Source organism: Centruroides vittatus, unplaced genomic scaffold, assembly GCF_030686945.1.
Source record: "Centruroides vittatus isolate TY-2023 unplaced genomic scaffold, ASM3068694v2 contig_347, whole genome shotgun sequence".
NCBI classification, from domain to species: domain Eukaryota; kingdom Metazoa; phylum Arthropoda; class Arachnida; order Scorpiones; family Buthidae; genus Centruroides; species Centruroides vittatus.
The window spans coordinates 743768-771552 of record NW_027122171.1 but is presented as its reverse complement, the minus strand read 5'-3'; the positions used below and the strand labels follow the sequence as shown (position 1 = coordinate 771552).

The 27785-nt window shown below is 29.7% G+C and overlaps 2 protein-coding genes across 2 annotated transcripts in view; both read left to right on the top strand.

Annotated features, from left to right (window-relative positions):
* Positions 1 to 8705, top strand: part of MED6 (mediator complex subunit 6) — a 43916-nt gene extending 35211 nt beyond the window's left edge. Inside the window, exon 9 of the mRNA XM_067269139.1 lies at positions 8420 to 8705. Within this exon, the coding sequence (XP_067125240.1) occupies positions 8420 to 8547 (128 nt within the window). The 3' untranslated portion in view covers positions 8548 to 8705. The remainder of the gene's footprint in view (positions 1 to 8419) is intronic.
* A 109-nt stretch (positions 8706 to 8814) lies between these two features.
* The window catches only part of LOC136974300 (protein dispatched homolog 1-like), a 35129-nt gene continuing 16158 nt past the window's right edge, over positions 8815 to 27785 (top strand). Inside the window, exons 1-3 of the mRNA XM_067269138.1 lie at positions 8815 to 8927; positions 18619 to 18746; positions 24563 to 24745. The gene's annotated coding sequence lies outside the window, so the exon portion shown is untranslated. The remainder of the gene's footprint in view (positions 8928 to 18618; positions 18747 to 24562; positions 24746 to 27785) is intronic.

Below are 27785 nucleotides of genomic sequence, written 5' to 3'. Positions count from 1 at the left end.
ATAATAATTTCTGCTATACGAAAATGTTAAGAGAAGTGAAATGATACTAAAATCATTTAATTATTTTTTGTATCTCTTCTGGATTTAACATGTTTGATGACTTGTAATAAGAATTTTTCCTTCTGCTTCAAATCAAATAAATGCGAAACAAAATCACAAGATAGTCTGTTGTTAGAAATGTAAATATTTTAAAAATCACAATTAACTTCATATAAACAATAAAAAATTATCAGATATGCTAGATTAGATTATTTTCTTTTGTCATTTTTTTCTTCTCTTCCAATAAGATTTGTAACATTTTAATTTGTAATTGATAGTTTTTATATATTGCATTAATTTAAAAAGTGTATTTGACTTTTCTAATAACTTAGATGTGATATTCTGGATATTCTGGTAAATAATATCAGAAATATCTTAATAAAATCATTGTTATTTCATCTTGTTCCTTTAAACTAAGACCTGGTTTTGTAATTATAGAAAAATATGTGTATACAAAATTTGTCCCTTTGTAATAAATAAGTATATATTAGTAGGATTAAATTCAGTTGATTATTATGCAAAATACTTAATTGCTATGCTTGTAACTAATGTGAAGACATTTTCTTGCAATTATTTATTCTTTGTTTGAGTTCTATAAATTATTATCGTATACCTAAAGAACAGTAAACATTACAAAACAAACATAGTAAGGTAGCTTATTTAAAAGTCTGTTTTCTGTTCGACAGGAATGCTTTACACTTGTACAGCCTTTTATTGTAAATGCTAAATTACATTTTAAAATTAAGTAAAAACTTCCTCTTGTAGTTTTAAATGTATTGGAAGATTTTAATTGTATTTACAATCCACAATCTCTGGCCATCAGAGAACAGTTTTTCACTTTTTTACATTTTAAAATGTGATATGATTGTTCTGTAAATATTTTGTTTCTATTGATAAGTGTTTAAGGATTTTTAAATAAGGCTTTTATTGCATTATTCAGTTTTATATACAGTTGAGTTTGCTTAAGAGAGTACCCTTGGGATCACTGCATCATTCTTCCTTATCTAGATTGCTCCCTTATACAAAGTAACAAGATAAAGGAAGTTGTTTATGGTTATTAATCTGTATTCTTTCATATATTAGAAGTTATATATAACTTATATTTGCAAATATTAAAATACATGATCATGTAATTTTACTGTATTTACACACATTGGTTTCCATTCTTATTTCATTTTGTCATTTATACAATAATCAGTAAATACAGTATATTTAACTGTTATATGCTTTTCAGTTCTTTTCAGAAGGGCAGTAGGAGGCCTAACTGAAAAGGTGTGAACATCTTTACTATCCAAAATTTCCGATGCTTTCTAATGAAACATACAAATTACTGTACATTATTGTAAGAATCTCTATCAGATTTTATTATGATAATTTACAAATATGGAAGTACATGCTATTATAACTATTCATGAAATAAACAACGTAAACAAATTTACTTAAAGAAGTCTGCAATTTTTTTTGTATATGATTATTCTTGGTTTTTTTTTTTCAATCATTTCCTTAATTTCAGTTGTGTGTAAGACAACTATTGTCATGTGTCCTGGGTGGTGATGTATGGCAAGATTAATGATAAACTCTTATAAATCTTTTTCATATTAGTTCTCCCTTATGCAAACTTCTGCTCTAGAAAAGCTGCCAACACAGCACTCATTATTTAAACAGACTGCTTTATTATCTGATGCTCTGTTAACATGAGTACTGCTACAGGTAAAATGTATGGAATGGTGCTCTCTTAAGCAAATGGTTTCCTTATCCTATGCTCTTATGTGAATTTGACTGGTATTTAAAATATGTTGAAGGGTATGTTTTAAATTAATTTTGTTTGCAGCCCATCAGTAGATTAGTAGATAAAAACCATTGAATGCTGATAACTGGTTGTAGGTTTGTGCTTGCCTGATGGTTGCCTGCCCAGAGTTTTCTGGGGGGGGTTTATTCACTTGTCTAATACCTAAATAGAGCTAGTTTCCCATGGAAAAGTCCCAGAAGACATTTCCTTTAGTAGATCTACCTGTTGCATTGACTTAATTCATTCAGTAACAATGAGATAATTTTGTTTGCTTTCTTCTGTCCTTTTATATATAATATACAAAATCATGGACATGGATTACATTTATGCTATAAACTAATTAACTAATTAATGTATTCAGTACTACTACCATCTTGTGATAAATTTAATACTTTAAAAAACAGCTATAAAATAGGTCATTTCAGAGTTTGATTTAAATTTTCAATCCTGTAAACTGGGCAGAGACATTTCTAATTATGTCATTCAAATCTTCAGCCTAATCTTTGCCTCTAGATAAGTGGATCTCTGTGACCAGTGGATTTGTGTTGTTATAATAGGATTAGAAAATTATACATGTCTAGAGGCAAAGATCAGATTAGTGCTGTAGACAGCATAGCTGATAACATACTTGTCTAGTTTGCAAGGATTGAAGAATATATTTTCAAAATTAATTAATTAATTAAAAACTTCTGGTGTTAAATTTATTGTGAGATGTTGGGACTGCCTATCTTGAATGTCAGATTAATTAATTAATTTATAATATAAGTATAGCCTATAATTTTCAGCTGTTTAGTTGATTTAACATTGATTTTCCCTAATAAGTGCAATGATTTACATGCATTAATTTCTAATTAACTAGACAATTAATTGATGATTGATTAGTTGATGGAAGAAATTAGAAATGATTATCATTTCAGTGTCATTATTAAAAATGCATAAATTCATTGAATGCTTGTAATTCATATAAGATATTCACTGGTGTTGTTTTAAAAAATTGACTATATTCCCTCATCGAATTACTAATGAATGTGATCTTTTAAACAATAATTTTATTTGTTATTGAGTAGTGAGTGTGTTTGTATAGACAGGAATTGAATATTAAACAATAACCGTCTAATAACGAAGAAAATCTTTTATTTTGTTTCATTTTCCTGTATAGCAGGGGTGGCCAACAAGTCGATCGCCAAGCCAATTTTGGTCGATCGCTAGCGATGTCTTGACTTAATGTATTATATTTGTAACCGAACGCAACTGTATGCATGCAGTTATGACTCGACTCATAAGCAGTGAGTGCACTTCGTACTGAAACAGTGTATAAACATAGTATGTATTTCACACTTCCCCTCCCCACTTAGACTATGCCTATGACAACAAGTCGATCGCGACACATTTTTACGATAAAAAGTAGATCTTATGTGCACAAAAGTTGGCCACCCCTGCTGTATAGAATAACCGTTTCACTGTAGTTTGTGCGAGTATAAGGTAGACTATTGCTGCTTTACTCTATCACCTAGTACTGACCTAGTAGACCACATATGCAATGCTGCCTGCTAGGTGATAGAGTAAAACAGTCTGCTCTTAAAAGATATAGGCATATTCTGTTGCAATACGATTCATCAGGTCACTTTCGTGATTTGCACCTTGGTCTGATGTTCGAAAAATTTATATTTTGCTGCCAAATTATTCTGAGGTTTTCACACGTGATTTATTTTATTTTATCAAATGCATTAATTTATTATTATTGCGGAATTTTTTAAATTTTTATTAATCTTTTACCTCTGGATAGATATTTAAGTATAAGTAATTTTAGCACAGGAATCAGCATGCACCACATTTGTATATTCGTGTAATGCTGGAAAGATTCATTTTGTCTCTGGACAGGTATTTAAATGAATGAAGGCGCTGTACTTATTAAATGCAGACTATATTGAGGAAATTCTGTTAAAAGCTCTATCTACATGTAGATAGGGCTTTTAATAAATTATTATGCAAATAATTAATCATATGTAGTTGTGTAATTAATTAAAATTAAGATCAGAATTAAAATAAGAAATATACTATTTTGTGTTTATTAATGTATCAAAATTGAAACTTTTTATACATTATGCAAATGTGTTATTTGTATTTATTTTCAAAATTGTGAATAAATTATTGTTAGAAAAAAAATTGTACTGTAACAACAATAATTTATTTTCTGTGGCCTAAGTTAAGCAGAATTTTCTTTAAAAATCTTATTTAGATTACAGAAAATATATTATTCTTTCGTATCTGCAGTTTATCTCCTGCATCGGTAGTGGTTTTTGTATAAGCGATTTTTGTGCAACGGGTACGTCTTTGCAGCATTTCCAAAACACCGATACCGCTTCGGAATTTATTTCCATTCGTTGAAATTCGTAGTCTGTCAGCTGTTGTTAGAAAGTCGGATGCTATGCTTTTTCCCAAAAGAAACTACAAAACAACGAGCAATTATTTATTGCGGCATCATCACAATGCCGGGCTGCAATTTGAAAAAATTGTAGACATAAATCCCCATTGTCGTCCGTCTGTTCTCCAAAATAGAGTTACACAGATGAAAGACGAGACCATATATGGAAACCTTAGGAGTAGGAGGCCCCGATTAACTATATACGAACTTCCGATGTAAACCGGAAGTCACGTTATTTCAATTCAGAAATTTTTCCACGAAAGGAGTTAGATGACCAGCTCGACTCTATTCTGAGAGGAAAAGTATGATGTACAGGGGCAAGCCACTACCAATTTGAGGTGGAGAGAATATATTTTAAATTAAATAAATTAAAAATATTATTTAAAATTGCAGCCCAGCATTATAATCATGTCACAATAAATATTTGCTAGTTTGTTACGGACGTTGTTATCGGGGGAGGATATCAATTGTCTTGTGATATTTCCTTTTGTATATGTAATAAATAAATAAATATAATCTATACGTTTTAACTCTATAATTCTGTTGTTATCAGATACAGTAAACAAATATCCAATGATTTAACAACGTATAATTTATTTTCAATTTTCTATTCTAAGGTGCGTTGCAAAAATATAAGGCCACCCCAACTTTTTTGGAATAATAAATTTTTATCACACGTAAACAAAAAACTAATGATAGGAATAAATGTACTGTATTTCGCGGAATGACCGTCATTGAGTCTGTCCGGGGAAGACCATGCAATCAGATATTTCCGTATGGTAAACGCTGGCATGCCGGTTTATCCCCGGAAATGCTGGTTTAAGTGAGGTTATAGATCCGAGTTTATATTCTAAAACTGTGAAACTGTCAGCATTATATCAAAAACTGCGATTATACGTTTAATTTCTTCATTTTGTCTTCTTTCTAACGACGTAAAATACTCTTGGAATTCCGAAAGTGCTTTTTTCTTAAATGTGTATTTTCTTATTATTTGATTCAAAAACGCAACAAAAATAAACATATTAAATTTAAGAAACTCGTTGTAAATTATCTCAGTTTACCCCCATTAACGTGGAAGTTCACAGGAAGGTGTTATTTTTAAGGTCTGGGTAGATTAGTAGTTAGTCAGTGTATAGTCCACACTAACTAACTACTACTACTAAGTTACTACTAATATAAATTGTTTTTAATTCTTTGTTTTATTGTCTTGTAAACGAAAGCTCTTTTCCTGATTTTAAGTCGATTAGTCAAATTACAATGTTGTTTATTATATTGTATTCGGAAGAATGTTTTTTTTAACATTTAATTAACAGCTAGTTTTGTTAGATCTGGTTAATTTTATATTTTAGTCGCAGTTTAACCGGCATGCCGGTCTACCCCGTTTTTATGCGACATGCCTGTCATTCCGCAAAAATAAGGTAGATGTAAAAGAATTATTTTATTTACAATTGAAAATAAAAATGAAAATAAATTTTTTATTGAAAAAAATCAAAAATAATGATGTTGCAAAAACATAAGGCTAGTGGCATTTAATAGCGAATGAAACACCATTTTTAACACTTTTTTTCATATCTTTCAACTATCTTTCATAGAATTAACAAGATGTTGCAGATATTTAAATTGGTTTTTTCCAATGCAATTACAATTACAGGTATGAGTTATTCCATATTGTAGTATTTTCCTCCTCCATACACATCCCTAGCTATTAGACTCCATAGATTTTCTGTGGGATTCAAATCATGGGAATAGGGAGGCCAATTCATGACCTGAATGCCATTATCCAATAATTGAAGTTTGCATTGTGAATTGGTGCATTTTCTTATTGCAATTGCCAGAATGTACCACCAACTTTTTCTAAATGGCAGAAGATATACTTCCTGCCTTCATTCATCAATTTATAACTGTTAAATTGATCATTCCAGACCATCCGAAACCTGTCCCCCTGACTGACCCCCTTCTTGCCGACACTTGGCAAACAAAAAACTCTTCTCTCCTAAGATTGTGACAATAAAATTGCAAACCGTCGGGACCATCCAAATCGAACTTTATTGTTTTATTATTCCAGATAACTTCACACCATTTTGAAGTCCATGACAAGTCCATCTTTGGCCCATAGCAGTCTTTTTTTGTTGGTGGTACTATTTTAGATATGGTGCTACTTTTATATTTTTATACACTATTTTTATACTATATATACTACTTTTATACACTAGATGTTTTGTTGATTTTACCATATGAAACAGTATGGATTTGGGAACGTTAACATCAGGCCTTTGTGTCATTCACCTAATGATGTTCCTGCTGTTGATATTTCCCGGATAATTGATGATTTTTGCTTTCTTGTCACCTTGGAAGGCCATCCTATTTGGTTTTTCTTCCTATATTGCATACTAAGCTTAATGTAATTGGCTACAACACAACGAGATCTCTTTAGCTGCTCTGCAATAGCTCTAGCAGAACTTCCAATCTGATTTGGCCACACTCAAAGGCAGTTTAGGACTTAAGTAATTTAAGAAGACTTAAGTAATTTTAAGAATGGGTAGAGTTAGCACAACCAATTAATGGATATAAATTCAATTATGCCTTCGTTTGCAATTACGGAGTTCTGTCATCTCTTTTCTTTATAAGGGTGTACTATAGATCACTCCCTATGGAATTTCAGGACTTTGATTATATATTTGAACACAGGGGACCGAGACGAGTTCAACGGTACCCTATTTTTGGACCGGAGACGAAAAATAAAGAAAGTTATCATACTTTTTAAGTTGCCATACTTTTTTAATGCTCTCATGCAGACGGCACCGTAGTTGCTAGTATTGCCATCTTGCGGTAAAGTCTGCAAACCGTGACGTCGGACTACGGTCATCGCCCGAAGCGTTAAACACGCGATACGAGAGCGGAGAGAGCGACGCGACTTCCGATCATCGCGCGATCGCCATTTCGGTTAATGTTACTTATGGCAGCGAACATGGCGGCCCGACTGACCTCTCGTATGGGAGCCACCACACGCCGCCATGTGCTAAACTAGTGATCGATTCGCGGTAGTTCTTGAACAAAGTAAAAAAAGGGGGAAACGTCTACTAAAGGCAATTTTAACGGCAAGCACGCGACTCCCGATCGCGATAGCGAGGCCGACTTAGCGGAGAGCGACGCGACTCCTTATCATCGCACGATCGCCGGAGAAAAGTATGATAACTTTTTTATTTTTCGTCTCCGGTTCAAAAGTAGAGTATCGTTGAACTCGTCTCGGTCCCCTGAGTTCAGATATATACCCAAACACACGAAATTCCATAGGGAGTAATCTATAGTATACCCCTTTATAATTATCAAATTATAGGTGATAGTGAATTTTTTTGATAAATCACTGAAAAATGCAACTGACCTTATATTTTTGCAATGCACCTTAGAAGAGAAAATTGAATAATAAATTGTACGTTGTTAAACCTTTGGATATTTGCTTGCTGTACGAAATACTGTACCTGATAATGGCATGATTATAAAATTAAAACGCATAAGAATACAGCAACCCTATAATTAATTAAGAAGTATAACCTATGCACTTCTACGATCATTTCGTATATGAATCAACCATATATAAAATAAAAGCCAATAGAATTTTCGAATACAGTAGAGAACCGAAAATCGGAATCAATTGGGGACTGGAGTTGTTCAGATTAGTGATTTGTTCCGATTACCGATTATGTACGAAAAAATATATTAACCTGTCCGATGTTCAAATTTTTCTCCGTTGCGTGTCGCTTCGTGTTGAATTTTCGTCGATTTTAAGCCTAACGAAAATTTTTATAATAATAATCGAGGCTATCGTATCGTTAAAAATTATTTCTTCATTTTGTACAAACAAAATAAATATATTGAAGAATATAAAAACATGAAAATTATACTTTAGAAGTAAATCTAGTATCAAAAACGTTCGATTCAGCACGACACAGTCCGACTGAAAATCGTTCCGATTACCGGGGTTCCGATTAACGAGTCTCTACTGTATATAGTTTTTTTTTGAAGTGTTTATTATACTTTCATAAAAATATTGTGTATTAAATGTAAAACATGATTATAAAATTAATTTTTGAACGTATTTTCACATTATACAGTATTATTATTGTCAAATTCGTAAGGAACATAATACGATTTTCTTTGTCCTGTAGCGGAAGAGTCCGGCAAAGTCGTCGAAATCAAACAGGAAAAAGCCGAACCCGCCACCAGCACGCAACAGCAGTCTCAAAAATCTGGAATGAAACCTCCACCGGAAAAAAGACCAAGATTGATGGCCTAATTTGTGATAGAAAAAATTATACATTAAATTGTATGATAGTTTCCATTATTGTTTTAATTTTATAAAAACTATATTTAGTTTTAAACAAATTTTTCTCATGTGAATGACTAAATATTATTATAATTCTGAAAAACTCTAATAAATATCCTAAAAAGTTGTATCGGATAATTTATTTCTATACAAATCATCCTCATTAAAATAAGTTTAAACATTAAATTACCATCAATTAATACAGTAAATGCTAAAATATGTTGTTCTGATTTACAGAGTGGCCATAATTAGAGTCCCTATTAGAGCATTCTTTAGATGTAACCAATAAGCAGATTGAAACCAAAATTTGTATACACACCATGAAAAGGATGCGGAAAAAGATTTTACAGGTAAAAATTTTAGTGGAACCCTTCTGCTAGAGGCGTTTTGCGGGAAAATGTACGAAACAAAAATACATTTATTGATTCCTCGAGGGACATTCCTTCTGCACAGGCAATCTATTGACGTAAGGAATGTTGTCGACGTAAAATTGAAGACGCGAATTGCAATTGCTATCTGGCGATGGTTTACACTTGAAGTGTAATACGGTTCTTTAAGTCTGCCAAAGAGCACCGTTTCCACCATAAACCACATTCCACCAAAGCACCCCTAGCAGAAGTTTTGAGCTAACATTTTTTTTGTAAATTACTTTGCATTAGTCTATATACAAATTTTGGTTTCAGTTCATTTACGGGTATAGAGCACTCCGAATAGGGAAACTAATTATGGCCATCCTGTAAATTATAAATATACAGGTGTCTCAAATTAAACTTGATATTTCCCAGTTGGCTACAGCAAAAACTATTCATCAGAAGAAAGTCACGAAAGTTTGGGAATGTCTTAATGATAGATGTGAATTTTTTCCAGAACAAAACGTTAGTTCCAAAAACCACTACTACAGGATGTATTATACTTTATACAGAACATAACGAGCTGCATTTAATGTGAACGAAACATCTTCAAAACACGATGGCCACTATCTGAGAGCGTAAAACAGCATGTTCAACCGTTGCATTCATTGTATGCCTTGGAATGTTACGAACATGGCGTGCTATGCTGTCCTTAATGTTTGATGGGATTGCGGTAAATCAAATCTGAGATAGCGCAGAGCCAAAAATCGTACGTTTTTAAGTCTGGTGATCTCGCAGGCCAAGATGTCACTATTTCAGCTGGGAAATGTCAGGTTTAATTTGGGAGCATTGCATAAAAGTTTTAATTATTTCTCATTTTAAACTCATTACATTATTGTCCGTTAAAGAAAAACGAAAGCCGGGTTTGATTATCCGAATCTCCGAACTCGAACCTTTAATTACCAGCAATGTTTTATATAATAAACATTTTTGGCTGTTTTAAACAGTCGTTTTCAAGTTAAAAACTTATTTCCTAGAATATTCACGGACATTTGAAAATGAAATATGTAGCATATTCCCTCTTAACATTCCCGTGGGTGCTCTCAGAATGCAACCTCTTAACTCGAGAATTCCCATTTAAAGCAGTCAAAATGCCCTTTCTGCCAGTTCTCCTCTATCTGAACTGGGTGCCAGATAAAAGAGAATTGCAGACGGGGTTAAACAATGGCATTCTGTATTCCGTGCCAACTTATCCAAACTTCACACTTGATCTGTCACGAACTAAAAACTGAAGTATCGCATACATTTCGAGAATATTTAGTATCGAATCCCAACACGAGATGGCGCCAGTGGACTTAGGGATGTTGAAAGGTTAAAGGTATCCATTAACAGAGAGCGTATCGATTACTTTAAACGTTGCCGCTACTATCAACTTTAAACTCTGCACGCTCGGTAAACCGAAGAATTTTTACTGAATTAATTCCACTATCTAAATTTCACCATTTTGCATGCATTTTAACTCAATTCTTTGCAGAATTCCCCCATTTTACGAGCCCATTTTATTGTCCTTCGCCTCTGATATAAGGACATTAACGTTAGGAACTAGGGTTTATATAAATTTTCGATCTTTTATACCCATTTTTATTGTTTGGGAGCTTGGCCAATGTTCGATGTTTGTCTCTTTCTTCCTCCTCTTCTTTATTACTTCTGCTGATCCTTAGCTTGTTATACGGCTTATATTTACGTTGACATAAAGAGGGGGATGGCAAAATTCGATTCTAGCACCGTTCTAGGAAGATGCTTCCAGATTTGTACCCTCCTCAGCATCGATATCGATTTTTTCCTGTTGTTTAATTCGATCTCCGGTGTGTTGCGATTGATCTCCCCCCCCTAAATTGATCCGGATCTTCACTACATCTTGTTAAAGATTTTTCCCTACTTACAATAAAAAAATCTATTTTCTTAAATTTAATTCCACAAAAAGTCCCTTTAAAACGATTTTCAAAGATAATTCCCTACGTTAAGTGTGTAAACTAATGAGATATATTCGCGTGTTTCAATTTATTATCACTTAAATGAGTTCGTTATCTGGAATTAAAGAGCTTCCATTAGTAGAACTTAATTCAGTTTAGGTTAGAACCCATTGAAAATAATATAAATCCTGGTGTAACAACAGATGGAAGAGGTTTCCCAATGCGTTTAATTGGTATAAGTTTAAGATAGGAACACCGAAATAGGGAAATTAATTGTGTTTAGTGTAACGTTTCGTTGCACGAGAACGTTATCGTCGTCACCATTAATTATTTATTACGTAGAGATAGCACGGCCGACGAACACACTTCGTTTTAACAGTATAATTAACAGGATAATTTGTCATAAATAATTGCTATCGTAAGAAAAAAAAGAAAGTAGTGTGATCCGTTTAACCGCATACTGTTTAATTACTCGGTAACTTTGATTAATTTTTCCATAGAGAAATATAAAGTTTTATGGTAAACAAAATGGGGTTTATGGGGATTGGAATTAAATTTGTAATAAAAAATTCTCTCTGCTGATCCAGGGTTATCTTTGTTTATTATTTAACATGTTCTGGTCTGGGATTATTATTATTATTTTGTTCTTTGATTCGCTCACAGTGGTATCTGGAATTATTACTTTTTTATTCGCCTCTCGTCTGACCTTCAATTTACCTTGTTCATTTGATTTCCTTCTCTGATCTGGAATTGAATTTTTTTATTCATCCCTTTTGATCTTGAATTTTTCTTGGTTTTGTCCCATTCACCACGTCTGACCCTGAATTTTTCAAAATTCGCCCCTTCTGATCCTTAATTTTCCTTGTCCTTTTTTATTCATCCTATTATCTGGAATTATCTTTACTGATTCATTCGTATTGATCTTGAATTTCCCTTGTTTTACGATTTACCCCCTTCTGAACCGGAATTATCTTCTTTGTCAAATGTATTTTTCTGAAGGATTAACTTCCTTCTCTTCCTCATCCTCTTCATCCTAAATCAATTTTCACAGATTAAATAGCATTAATCTAACCTAGAAGAGAAAATGAAGATAATTTATATTCTGCAACGAAATTGTTAGCGTGATTTGCATAAGTAATAAAAATTAATGTTGTACCAGAGAAGGAAATTTCTCCAGAAAAAAAAATTTAATTTAGGTATAAAATTAAAATTTGTTAAAGAAATTAATATTCAATGCTTAATTAATCATAAATCTTTTTTAATTAATTAAAATGAAATTTTTAAAAAAAAGAATCCGAATTTATTTAATGAAATTTCTTAAAACAAATTCAAGTTATTTTTCTGTAAAAGGTATTATTTGCATATAATCGAGCCCTTTCGATTATATGCAAACAAGAAGGGCCTCGTGCTTAAAGGGGCCTCAAAAATCTTTGTTACAAATTATTCATTTCGTTGCAATTATCTTGTATTTTGTGTTGCCAGGTCCACCGGGCCATGAGATCCGGAACAAGAGGCCTTGCTAGGTCTACTGTGAGGGACCTGTGCAGAAGGAGAAATGTGAAAGGTTTATTATAGACCAGGCCTCAGAAGTCGAGAAAATATAATACCATTTTTAACGTTTTTTTAAAATAGTCTTAAGACCTCAAAAATGTAAGCGAGGTTTCACATTTAAGGGGCCTCGAAAACATTATGAACGATTCATTTCATTGTACTTCTTATGTATTAAGAAGAAAACTTGGCTTATAGTGAACTTTTAATATTTCTGGACAGACCCATTACGGAAAGTCTCTTGTTTCGGATCTCGTATTTAGGGGGCCTCAAAAATGCCATCAAATAATTCATTTTGCTGCATTTTTTGTGTATAAAATCTTTATTTTTCAAATTTTTCTTTTTTAAAATATGATTTTTTAACGCTGCTTTATTTAATTTTAAATATACTGGGTCCTCAAAGTGAAAGTAGCCGGGCCTCTCTCCACTTACAAAGGCCCTAGTTTATAACGGAAGTTTAATATTTCTTCTTACGGCCAGGTTCCTGATGACTGGGGTCAACAGGACTATTTAACTCGGGCATCGCATTTACGGGGCCTCAAAAATATATAAATAATTCATTCCATTGAATTTCTTGCTTATTAAGAACAATTTGACAACTTTTAAACACTGTTTTTGCTTTCCTATTTCTTAATATTTTTCCGAGCGCCTCAGAATCGTTCTGCTCTAGTTTATTAAGGCCCTAGAATTAGGAGCGCTCTCTCAGCTTTCGAGAGATCTCCGTTCTTCTTTCGATCTCCTTGATCGATACAGATCTTTCGAATTTGATAAATAGTGTTTAGTTTCGGGAGGTCCGTCCGGTTGTCTGAACTGATTTCGTTTTTCAATTAAATGATTTATCAAACGAAAAAATAACGTCGATATCAAGAAAGTCTTGTTGGAATTTATTGATTTTTTATGGTTTTTTAACGTAAAACGGATGTTTTTAACGTGTTTACTGTTCAGTTCTTCGCTTCTCCTCTTCATCTTGTCCACATTTTAAGCATGTTTATGGAAATTCACAGCTGATTTTGGGAACGCAAACGCTATTTACTTCACAGAATCTAAGAGAAACTGAACGGTTCGTTTTACGACGGGAAAACTTCGTAAAACGAACCTTTCGATCGTATAGGAAATACGTTGCACCGTACACACAGTGGCGCGTTATCTTACGGGCAAAATAGAAAATCTGCTGGGGCTCTACCGACAGAGGGCCCAAAACCATCGTTTATAAGAGAATATTTTCCCTAAAACATTTACTCCGAAGAAAAAGTTTGAAGTCTACATTGGGGCCCCCTAATTCAAATTCAAATTCGCGAAGCTGAGGATGTATATACAAGATTATTAACATAATATAAACATTATAGGAAAATATAATTAACATAAAGCATAATTTAATTGTGTACGTTAAGCTACTTTCAAGAACGTAATCTCAATTTACAACGTCTCGCTTTACGACGGTTGATATTCAAAGTTGTTTTCGCTCCGTCAAGTAGGCTGTTTACTTGATAATTTTATTCTATTTTAGGATAATTAACGAAATGAATAATTTATTTTAAGGAAATTTTAATTGTAAATTGTTTTTAATTAAATCATTTTTATGATTAATGTGAAGTCGATTCTTGCATTTTTATAAAGTAGAAAACCGTCGCAAAGCGAGCCTTTAAGACAAGCTGTCAAATTGAAATGGCATACGTGGAATAGCCTTAATTATACAATATCTGAAAAATTTAACTTGTTAATGGTCTTGTTTATATATAAGGTTACAGCAGATTGCCGTATTTCCGACTTAATTGGTTTATGAAAAGCCGTCGTAAAAGCGAGCCATTGAGATTATATTCTTGGCAATTGCTTTAATTATCCCGTACAATATTAAATTATAGCTTATTTTGATTCCTATAATGTATATATTATGTTAATTATCTTGTTTATACTTAGTATACAATAGATTTCTACATTTACGACTGAATTATGTGGAAATCAGTCGTAAAACGAACCGTTTAATTTCGCTTAAATTTAGTGAAATAAATTGAGTTTACTTTCCTTAAACCTGCCATAATCATAACGTACCGTATAATACTTGTTTATAAATTACGTTAAGTGTTTTGGTGTTTTGTTTTCGTGTAATATACAGTAGATTTTCATAATTGGTTCGTGGAAAACCGTCGTAATGCGAGCCGTTACATACTCTGTACCAAAGTTGAGATAAAGTAGTTTTAAGTATACGTGATACTGCAAAAGTTTAATTACTAATATGTTAATGATATTATTGCTTGTTATATAATATTGTTCCCGCATGCATGACCTAACTGATTCATAGAACATTATCGTAAAGCAAGCTGTTCTCTTAAGCTCAGTGACATGGATTGAAGTTACAGCACTCAAATATGATACTGTATAGTCATAACAGTTATACGTTGGTCGTATAGCGGGAGTATTGTATATATATATTTATTTAATTTACAGGAAATTGTAGCATTTTAAATTGAAGAGAAAGTTTCTACATTGATTAGAACGTGTTTAGTGCGGGCATATGAATATAAACTTTGGTTATGGCTGTCATCGACCAACAGACAAACTCATTATTAGTTACACACTAAAAATAAAAAAATTTTAGTTAAAAACAAGTAAAAATTATACTCTTTCCATTTCCGACTTCGAGGATTCTATGAGCCAAAACAAGACAAACAAATGGCAAGGAACAATCATTGCTTTATTAATTTATCCATATGCATTTCGCCATGTAGGCCTCCTCAGTGGATACATCAGGATGTTATTCGTTGATTACGTTTTATACTCAACAACCGTTCCCAGCATGCATCAACAACCACTCCAGCATTCAGATTAAGTAAATTTACATGTTCGGCGATACAGAAATGTTCTACAATTTTTCTTTCTAAGTTATTTTCTATTCTATACAAAATTTTAGTATTTTTTATATTTATATTACAATTAAATTTATTGCAATGTAAAAACCATGCTGATTCCGTTCTTCGCAGTCTAATGGCTGCCTCATGTTCCTTTACTCTCAACTCCAATCTTATTCCGGTTTCTCCAATGTAATAATTTGGGCTTCCACATGTACATGACATCCTATATACGACGCCGGCGATTTTAAATTGGTCTCCGGGCGAATTTTCACTGTTCATTATACTGATAATGTTAGACATCTTATTCTTTTGGTTCGCAACTATGCATACAGAAAATCTTTTAAAAATTGGTTTATATTTTTCAAAAACTTTAGCAACATAAGGAAACTTTGCATAAGAGATATCTTCTATGTTATTTTTAACATTAAATCTACGTTTTAAATATAAATTGTACCACTTACAGAGAATATGTTTCGGATAGTCATTTAACTGAAATTTTTTGAACAATTGTTTTACTTCGATATCTATGTTTTCTTGCTGAGTTGTTCTATTTAGTATCTTTCTCAATTCCATATTAAAGACATTCTTTTTATTTTCTAAAGGACAGTAAGATTTAAAGTTAATAGTTTTACCATTATTACATAGTTTTTCATACTTACTAAATGATACACTTCTCTCTTCTCTTTTTATAGTGACATCTAAAAAATTCATTCTATTTTGTTGTTCATCTTCACTTGTAAACTTTAAGTTTTTATGTAATCTATTTGCATATTCCTCAATATGTTTGGATGAAACTATTTGAGAATCATAAACTATTATTATATCATCTACATATCGTGCATAATATTTAATACCTGTTAGACTTGAAATTCTTTCATCTATTTTATTCATATAATTATCAGCCAATTTTGGTCCTATAACCGATCCCATGGCAATACCTTTTTTCTGCCTATAATATTCTGTAGAGATTTTAATAATATGAATGAAATAATATGAATAATATGAAATTCCAGCTAACCAAGTCAAAAATATTTTGGACTTTAATAATGTAAGAGAACCTAAGTTAAATGTAAGAATCAAAACGCATAAGCCTGGTAACACTTGTAGACCCCTTGTGGATTTTAGAAGAACTGTTTTGTATAACTTAGAAGGTTTTTTAAAAAACTTCTTTCAGAATATGGAAAAATCAACCTATAGTATACAAAGTACAGAAGAATTAATTAACGGATTGTTAAAAGGTAACTATAAAAAATCTTTTCGTATTATGAGTTTGGATATAAAGTCTATGTACCCATCTATCACTTTAGAAATGATAATAGAAAGTCTCAAAACATGTAACGTTTCTGAATATATAATAGAGCTTGTTAAATTTGTATTTAATAATAACTACTTTAAAATCTCTACAGAATATTATAGGCAGAAAAAAGGTATTGCCATGGGATCGGTTATAGGACCAAAATTGGCTGATAATTATATGAATAAAATAGATGAAAGAATTTCAAGTCTAACAGGTATTAAATATTATGCACGATATGTAGATGATATAATAATAGTTTATGATTCTCAAATAGTTTCATCCAAACATATTGAGGAATATGCAAATAGATTACATAAAAACTTAAAGTTTACAAGTGAAGATGAACAACAAAATAGAATGAATTTTTTAGATGTCACTATAAAAAGAGAAGAGAGAAGTGTATCATTTAGTAAGTATGAAAAACTATGTAATAATGGTAAAACTATTAACTTTAAATCTTACTGTCCTTTAGAAAATAAAAAGAATGTCTTTAATATGGAATTGAGAAAGATACTAAATAGAACAACTCAGCAAGAAAACATAGATATCGAAGTAAAACAATTGTTCAAAAAATTTCAGTTAAATGACTATCCGAAACATATTCTCTGTAAGTGGTACAATTTATATTTAAAACGTAGATTTAATGTTAAAAATAACATAGAAGATATTTCTTATGCAAAGTTTCCTTATGTTGCTAAAGTTTTTGAAAAATATAAACCAATTTTTAAAAGATTTTCTGTATGCATAGTTGCGAACCAAAAGAATAAGATGTCTAACATTATCAGTATAATGAACAGTGAAAATTCGCCCGGAGACCAATTTAAAATCGCCGGCGTCGTATATAGGATGTCATGTACATGTGGAAGCCCAAATTATTACATTGGAGAAACCGGAAGAAGATTGGAGTTGAGAGTAAAGGAACATGAGGCAGCCATTAGACTGAGAAGAACGGAATCAGCATGGTTTTTACATTGCAATAAATTTAATTGTAATATAAATATAAAAAATACTAAAATTTTGTATAGAATAGAAAATAACTTAGAAAGAAAAATTGTAGAACATTTCTGTATCGCCGAACATGTAAATTTACTTAATTTGAATGCTGGAGTGGTTGTTGATGCATGCTGGGAACGGTTGTTGAGTATAAAACGTAATCAACGAATAACATCCTGATGTATCCACTGAGGAGGCCTACATGGCGAAATGCATATGGATAAATTAATAAAGCAATGATTGTTCCTTGCCATTTGTTTGTCTTGTTTTGGCTCATAGAATCCTCGAAGTCGGAAATGGAAAGAGTATAATTTTTACTTGTTTTTAACTAAAAATTTTTTATTTTTAGTGTGTGAATATTACCACCGATCCCATTGGTTTTAATAATCGAATTTATCATTATTAGTTACTTTAAGAGTTTTTAAAATATAATTTAATAATAATATCCACTTACACACACGCACACTATATATATATAGCCTATATATTAACTATTAAATTATATTTTAGTCATAAAATTAATAAATGAATTCGCCTGTATGTCTGCTGGTCGATTCATATCTGTAACTACTTTAATTGTAAAGTAATTACTTAATTACGGAATTATTACAGAAATGTGTATAAATTTTTAACAAAATTTCCGAAAATTCGTATATTATTTTATTTTTTCTACAATATAAAACTTTTTATATACAATCTATGTATTTATCAATACAGTTGTTACGTACTGTACAAGATGACTCAAAAGTCAGTTAATTATTGTTGTAAAATGTTAATTGAAATCGTAATAAGGTATTTGAATAGGACAGAAGTTTAGTCTTTATCATTGTTAACTGCCTGTTAGTTCACCCCTCATTTTTATAAAAATTTTAATATTCTGGAAGAATATTTAACGCATTAAAAAAAAAAAAAATTAAAATTTCGGAAAATATAATTGTTTCTAAAATGATTTTTCCAAAAATTATTAATTATTTCCTTTTAATAAACGGTATTATATTAATTCTTATATGTTTCTATTTGAAATTTTTTAGAGAATTTCAATCTCCAGAAGCGCAACTTTGATAAAAAGCGAGATAATGGCACCCATTCAATAAAAAAACCTGCAAAAATATCGAACAGAAGATACTTTAGACTTGAAAAAATACAATTTTAAGTCGGAGTAAATATCATTTTCCTTAATTAACTGATGGATGGGAGTTAGGGAGGAGGTTGCACGTGGCATTTACACACTTAAAGGTGGTCCGGTCCCCCTTATAAGCAATTAATCGATGAAAGTTGGGTTTACCCTATACCTGGAGAGAAGGATGGAGAGAGGAAGATTGGCGGCGTGGATGTTTAATGAAATAAACCATGCAATCTTCTTCGATAACAATGAAAGCTTGTAGGAATGCGAGGCATTGATTTGTAATTTTCATCGATTTTTCTTTGATGTTTTCGGGAAGGTTAAACGCAGTTGGCATCGTTCCAAACTTGACTACACCATGCGACTTAACAAATTGACGTTTTGCAAAAGAATCTTTGTGTAAGCAAAGAGATCAATCTTTGCTATGTTTTGACGCCTTGCAAACGTATAAATATATGAGAAAATTAAAGATATCTTTGCACTTTCTGACCCATTAAAACTCCTTTACGAGTAATGAATCCCGATGACTTTCCCTTCTCCTTTTCGACTCTTAACTGATGCAGAATTAAGTGAGGAAGAGTCATAAAGGTCGTTTACGTCTCGTTCCTCCATCTGACATTTTTCTTACACAGTTAACAATGAAGCTAATAATGCTCTTTCGCGGAAGAAACAAGGGCGCGAGTTTTAGAAAATTATCTTAATTAATTATTAATTTATATATTAGATTGGGATGAAGATGACAATTTAATTAAGTGAGGACATCGAGCAATTTTCTTCGTCTCATCTTCTGTGGAGGAGAGAAAAAATTCCTTTCTTTATCCAATCGCTAACATGTGGCGCCCTTGATTCCTAATATTGTGATAAAAGATGGATGTCCTATAATGCTAAAGGTATGAGCGGAATAAATAAAAAGCTTATATATTATATATATATATATATATAAAGAAAAAGGGGGAGTCGTAGTAAGAAACCACTAAAAATATTCTGCAATTTTTTTCTGACGCAAGAGTTTAAATTGTTCCTCATATTCTTGGAATTTTTCGACTATCACATCGCCTACGATCTCTCTTCTCGGAATTTATCTGGATCAATTCTTTAAGTGAATTTTTTTAAAGAAAATTTGATCAAAATCTATTATACCAACGGCGCATGTTTATCTACCACTTTAAAGATGCTGTGGCACTCTTAGGGAGGCTATTAATAGTAAAAAAAAAGGAGTTATTTTTATAATATATTTAATAAAAGTTTAAATAAAAAGCATGGTAATCTCCTGTGACGTTGTTTACGTGGTCAGTAAGTATTATTTTTCCCCCATTCCCTAAATATAGTAACGTCTAGAGTATGACGTCAATAAAGTCACGGACAATCGACTTTTCAATGCAAGAAGACTGAACGGTAGCCATGACGACGTGAGCTTTACGTGAATCAACGAAATATATAAAGTGTTGTAATCATTTATATAACAATTCAACACCGATACTAATTTTCTAAACGTTGAAAACTGCGCGAATTTTACAACCCCCTCTCTTGCGCGTGCTTTAGAATGGCCCGGTGTTAGATCGGAGTGATAAGAATCGATGATTTGTTGCGAATTTTTCGTCAGTGTTTTGATGTAGCAAATTTGGAGCCATACAAGAGGCGCACTCCAGTTTAATATCTTTAGATAATAATGAAAATGACAGTTATTGTTTCCAAAGTCATAAATTATATCTCTTGTTAGTAATGGTGGTGAAGTGACTGCTGTATTGTGAAGTTGAATTAGGAGCGTGAACAAATTCCTATTCGTTTGGGTTAATTATATATATATATATATATATAGTTCCTTTCTTGAAGATTTTATGTAAGATGATGCCGTGCAGAATTAATGTTAACTCCTATAAAACGAGTTCTCCAGAAAATTGAAAGTTTTTATGATTTTACTCTATATTATTACAGGTTTAAAAGCGTTATAAAACCACAATTATTTACTCCACTGGTGGAGAATGGGTCTAAAAGTTTAAATTTGACATGCACACTAATCAGTTAAGTGATGCCGAATTAAAATGGTAATTAAGGAAATATAAAAAATAAATGTATGTTAAATTATAATTAAATGTTTGTACTTAAATACTACATTTTAAATATTTAAATAATAAAATAATTATTTTTATAAATAGTTATCAAGTGATAAATTAGAGACACTTCTAGATTGAGTGAATGGGAGTAGTGGCCAATTTTGTGGACTAAACCAATAAGTTTATGATAACAATATTAAAATTAAAAAAAAACATATTATTTATTTATTTATTTGCATATTTTAACTCAAATATGTAATTAAAATCGATGAAATTAAAATTTTAAATTAAGTATTTTAATGATGAATCTGTCAGCATTGAATAATTTGACATTTTATAAAATATCAAATTATTAAATTTTACAACATTCATAAGCAAGAAAGCAATATTTTTATTAATAAAAATTTAGTTAATAATAATAATAAACATCAAAAATGAAATATATTTTAAAATAATATTTATTTTTTATATAATAAATCTAATAACGAAATTAATATATATTTTAATGGAATCTGTAGCAAAATTAAAATTTCTTATCAGTTTTTAAGAGATAAAAATAGCAATAAATAGAATAGTTTAAATATGCATCATTTAAAAATGCCTGAGACGATAGCTTCTCTGCGTAACACCTGATATAGTTGGGAAGCGAGATTTACAGGGGCAAACGACATATTACTGGATTTTCACAGTTGGTAATGTTTTCGATCAGTGACAAGATCGAAATATTGAAACTCAAAACGTAGATAAACACACAAAAGGGGAAAAATGAGACATGGAAAAAATTTAAGGCAGAAGAAGATAACCTTTCACAGTTTTCCTAGAATTTTTTTTAAAGTAATCAATGAAGAAATATGATAAGAAACGATTTTTACTGATTAGTTGATGATGATTATTATTATTTCTAATTAAATTTGATGATAAAAAATGATATCTACTCATTGAATGATAGGAATTACACTTATTAATCGATTGATAAATTATTTTTAATGATTAGTTGTGTAAGAAATTAAATATTTATTTATCTCTTTCTCTCCACTAAAAACATGGCCATTTTAAGATACAAATAGTAATTAATTTGGTTTTCATAACTTTAAAATTAATTCGCTTTTTTAATTTTATATAGCAAGTTACGTATTAATTAATTGAGTACTAAATTATGTAATTTTTAATTAAATATTAATTAAAATTACGCAATGAATTTAAAATTTATTGAATTGTATTTAATTCTTTAAAAATATAATTTTTAGATTAAGATTCAGCAAATATTTATTTTTTATTGTAAAAAAAAAATGATTTTAAAAATTCTTATCAATTAATTAAGTTCAGAAAACATTTTTAAAACTGAAATTAATACGTATATCCAGGGATATTTTAGTATTAAGTTTTAAGGCTGTTTTATCTTCCGTATCACTTTATCTTAGATATTAAAATACAGAAATATAACTTTTAATAAAGCATTAAATATAGAAATATATTTGGAATGATCATAAATTCTATAAAAATCGTGATTTTATAGTAAAATTTTTTGCGTTTTTAACGTTTGATAAATTATATACATAATTATACAGAAATTCTTATTAAAATGCTTTCGAGGTTAAATGCCTGTAAAATTTATCAAAGATTAAAAATATGCAGAATATGCGAGACTAATTATAATTATTAATGATCTAATTTATTTACTTTCAGTCTCATTAAATCACGATATTATTAGAAAAATTTAGAGAATTCCAGAAAAGAAATTTATATAGAAAAGAATGGATACAACGTAAACTTTATAAAGATCTAGAAGCATAAATTATTAAATTAAACAAATTATTTATATATTTTAATGACTGTAAAAATATTTATCATATTGAATATTTGAATAATAATGTTACAAGAGATACACCTCACTTTCATTCTGAATACCAATAATATAAATGGCTTTTACACTTTGATGTATACAATTCATTTTCTAGGAGATTCACTTCAATATTGCTTTCAAATATAACGTTTACGCTGTCAGAATCAAGGATAAATCATTTATTTTCTGTTTATTTTACTTTATTTACTTACGTTTTATATATATATTTAATTTATTTAATATTGTAAATATAGAGATTTTTATGTGAATAATAATTAATCCCTTAGGATCATATACAACTTATAACATAAATAAATATTGTTAGAATTATAGGAAATATAAGAAGATATACTATAAATTGTTATATATATATATTATATATTTTTATATACTTCTATATATATAGAATTTTACGTTAGGTAAGAAGTTATGGCTTTTAACTATCTGTAACTTTATCAGGGTACAAAAGAAGATTAGGAGAGAAAGAATATATTTTTAACAAATAAATTTTATAAGTTGGTTTGAAGATAGATATTCTGTCACGCATTTAGTTTGACGTCATAATAAAAAATTTAAATTTCGTTACATTTTTTTCCTTAAAAATATAAGTGCTGTATAAAATCCCCAATGGAGATTTTCTTACTCAAAGTTTTTTCTTTATTTAATCTAAAATATTCGTTTCTATCATAAGATACTTTAAAGAAAAGAGAATTATTTAAATCAGTTTAATCTATATTTATACATTATCATTTAATAAAATTCTGGAACTATTTTAGTATAAAAATCAATTGGAATTTATAAAAATGTGAATTGAAAAGTTAATGGAGTATACAACGAATAAAAACACTTTAACGAGGAGAAACCAATAAAAATGAAGATGTTTCTTAAAATTATAACTGCAAAAATGCATTATCTATTGTGTACGATCTTAAAGTTTAAAAAAAACATTCACTAAAAGTTGGATCTTTTTTGGGATAATTCTAATTAAGGTCAAATTGTTAAGATGTTTCCAATGTACAATGTTTCAAATTTAATATAAAAAATGTATATATTTAATGTTTTTCTTGCTAAAAGGAGAATACATTGGTAACAAGACATTATTCCTTTTCATGAACTATCAACAATTCAAAGTTTTCCTAAATCTAAGGGATAAAAATAAAGAAAATCAGGACATTAATGTCACCATCGATTCAACAAGAAGACATTTACTAGATCCACCTGTCGGAATATTCTTCTCATTATACCTCCCCCTTTTATCTTTTTCTTATTTTCTTATCTTTTTCCCCTCTACACGAAAAAATAAAATAAAATAAAACATTTCCTAAAGGTAATTCAACACTTCTTACGACCATTTTTATCGAAAAATAAGAATAATGCTCATTTTGCCCCTGTAAATGTCTCTTCTCATATCTACACTTAGTTATGCGGTGAAGCCGAACGGCAGCGACTTTTGTTATAAATCGCATACATTTTATATTTTAAAAGCGAAATTTCTAAAATATTTGCTGCTTTTTTAAAATAAAAACATTTAAACTAAATATTAAAACCATTTATCTTTTCAAATGATTAAATTTTAACGAGGAAACACGCAATTTTAGATAAAGCAAGCCAAAAACTAATAGAATAAAATAAAATATTTTATTTTTAAATTTAAAACAAAAAGAACATGTATATATTTATATTACTTTTTTAAAAAAACAAGCGAATAACTGAAAAAATTAATTAAAAATGACAAACTTTCCATATAAATCCATCTTAAAAAAACAGCAAAAAATAATAAAACAAACATTATAAGATACAAATTACGTGAGGATAAATAATAATAAATAATTACCTCGACTGACGTTATTTTTAAATTTTAAAATCCACCAATAATAATAATAAAATTTTCAAAGGGGGCGGGGGAAATAAGAAGAAAACGAATCCCGCCTCTTATCGATTACTTTCCTTATAAGGACATCTGATTCACATCATAGTAACGTCATTGGAACCTGTTGCATCACAAGGAAGGAAACCAATAGGATGCTGGATAAAGAACATGCGCGTGGAGGGAGATATCCTTGCAGATTGCTGTATATTCGTCCGAAATGTGTAAGAGATGAGACCGCATTTTAGCTTTCTGCATCCTTAAAATAAAGGTGAGCCAAGTTGTATCTTAAATAATTATAAATTACTCGAAATTTAATCATAAATTCCTTCAATGAGTTAGATTCTGGGGTGCATATTGCATTTGTAAATGTATTTTTGTGTATTATTTTGGCCCTGTTTCGTTCTATACGTGCGCTCAAACTATTCTAGAAAGATTATTTATCGTATATAATTCTAGTAATATATATTATATATTTTTAAATATTTAAATTAATTAAGGTTTCTTGAATTTACTTTTGCAATTATTTTATTATTATATTTATGTAAATAATTAATTTTTTAAAGAGAGAATTGCTCTTTTATTTATAACAGATGGTGTTCGTATTTTAATTATTTTTTCCTTTAATTTTTCTGTAGAAATTCTAGAAATTAAATAATTTTTAAAGCATTTTAAAATCTAGATTTAAAAATTATTAAATTTTATTATCATTGGTTATTATATTTAAAATTTAAAATAATATCCAATAAGGAATGTGTATATAAGACATGCATATGTAATTTAATTATTTATAAACAATTTATATTTAAATGAAATAAATAAATAAATTTTTACTTAATTAAAGCTTTTTTTTTAAATTTTTGAAAAATAATTAATTGTTTAGCTAATAAATAATAAGTATTCCTTTTTCTACTCTGATTGGTCAGATATTTTAAAATTATTGAAATAAACGAATAAGGGGAGATGTTACTTGCAATTTTGTTTCTTTTAAGATTCTTTATGAAAAATTGATATCATCTACAACTTCAGAATTGATTTTTTTAAAATTAATAATAATTAATATTATCATGAAATAATTTAATCAAAAGAAATCAATTGAAAGAAAGTAAAATATTTTAAAAAATTTTTAAAGTTTATTAGAAAACCTTTCTCAACTCTGATTGGCTTAGAATTTTTAAATAATTTAAATCCACCAATGGGTGTAGTCATTATTTATTATTTCCGAATTAATCTTAAAATATTCAAATTTAATTTCAAAAATAAATTTGAAGATAGAAAAATATATATTATCATGAAATAATTTATAATATATCTTCTAGAGTAATTACAATTATCTTGAATTATAAATTAAAATTTTATTAAAGTTTCTTCAAATTTAAATGCTAAAGTGTTATAAATTTTGTGGGACATAAAAATAACTCACCCATAAGCTGGATACAATGAATAAAGACGTAAAACTTCGCGGGAGAAACTGCAAGAAATGATTTATCTTTCCAGAGAAACTACTCGTACTGTGATTGGTTACAGATTTTAAAATAATTTAAATCAACTAATGAGTAAAGTTGTTATTTAGAAATTCGCCAGTTGATCATCAAAGATGATAATTAAGATGCTGGTGTACAATTTAATGTATTTAATTTAAAGAAATAAATTTCATTGAATTATCACAAAATCTCTACTAAATTTTCTTAAAATTTAGGCTGCTAGTAAAATAAATTTTTATGTAATATTGCGTGGATATAACAAGAAATCATTGGCAAAGATGCGAAATATTGCAGGAGAAACTGCAAAAATGATTTATTTTTCTAGAAAAAAAAACCATTTCATAAAAATTTCTGTAAAATTAATTTTATCACAGCTTAATTTCTTCAATTCTCGTTAAAAAGATTGCAATAAAAAATGAAAATTAATTAATTCTTTAATTTAATGGTGCTATAATATTAAAAGGGGGTTTTTTCCCTATTAAAAAGTAAGAAATTTTAATTATAATTTGCCATTTTCTTCGTAGAAGCGCGTATATAGCTTCATTTACATACATTATTTATAGGGTAAGATCTGCATAAACAAGGGGACCATAAGCTGCTGCAGCTTAGGGCCTCCTTTACGAGTTTATACCTTAGGGCTTCACATTTTTATGTGTATTATTTAGTAAAGGGGAAGGGCTTGTTATATGCTATAGCATAGGGCCCCATCAGGTTTAATTCCAGTCCATACGTTATCTTTTAGCGTGAGTATAAAATATTAAATATATATTTAATAAATTATTATGAATTTTAAATGCAATTTAATAATATTTTTCATTGTAATTTTCGAATTTTTTAAATAAAAAAAATTAATTTTATGTCAGATAATCAAATATTCCCCCGACAGTAAAATTTAATTAAGAAAAATTTATACTTTGAACTATGACTTATAGAAGCATAAAATGGATAAAAATCGAAAGTTAATAAATACTTTCAGCTTTTATAATAAAAATACTTTCAGCTTTTATAAATTAAAAAAAATAATATATATATATATATGGTGTTAAATGTAATAAAATGTGTTTAATTCCTTTAATAAGATTCGCAATAATCGCAATTATCTATTCGATAATTGCGATCTTTAACGTTGTTTCTTGATTCAAATGATGATAATTTAATTAAACACGTTAATGGAGGTTAGAATAAGTAACTTAGAGTATTTTAAAGTAAATTATTGACGTTTTAAATGCAATCTTCTGTAGTAATTTTAGAGAAATTGTACATTTATCACGCTAGATCATTTAATCGAGTCTGGGCCTTAAGCTACAACATTTATAAGGCCCTTCCTCTCCACCAAATAATAATACATTTAAAATATGAGGCCCTAAGCTATAGTCCAGGCCCTAACTCGAGTCCTTAAGCTGCAGCTTGTTTAGCTTAAGTGCGAATTTAGCTCTGCATTTATCAGTCTGCAGACCTAATGAAAATTCAATATAATGTGTCACTTGATAGCTTGTTAATTTATATTTTCTGGTAAAACTTATCTATAATTTATATATATATAAATATTTATATAGCCAAACCTCGATGTAGCGCTCCTCTGGTCGAACACTAATGAATACTCGTAAACGGATCTTCCCATCAATGTTAAATAGAGAGCCCTTCAATGTCTACGAATTACTAAATGTACGATTTTGCATTGCAAATCACGTGACTTTCTCACTCAAATCTGTGTTTAGACGTCACTTCTACACACAATTCTTATCGTTCGAGGTATTTCGATTTAACGCCAGTTTTAAAGGCACAAAATCGAAGTTTGATTTATCGTTATGTCACTTCGATTTAATG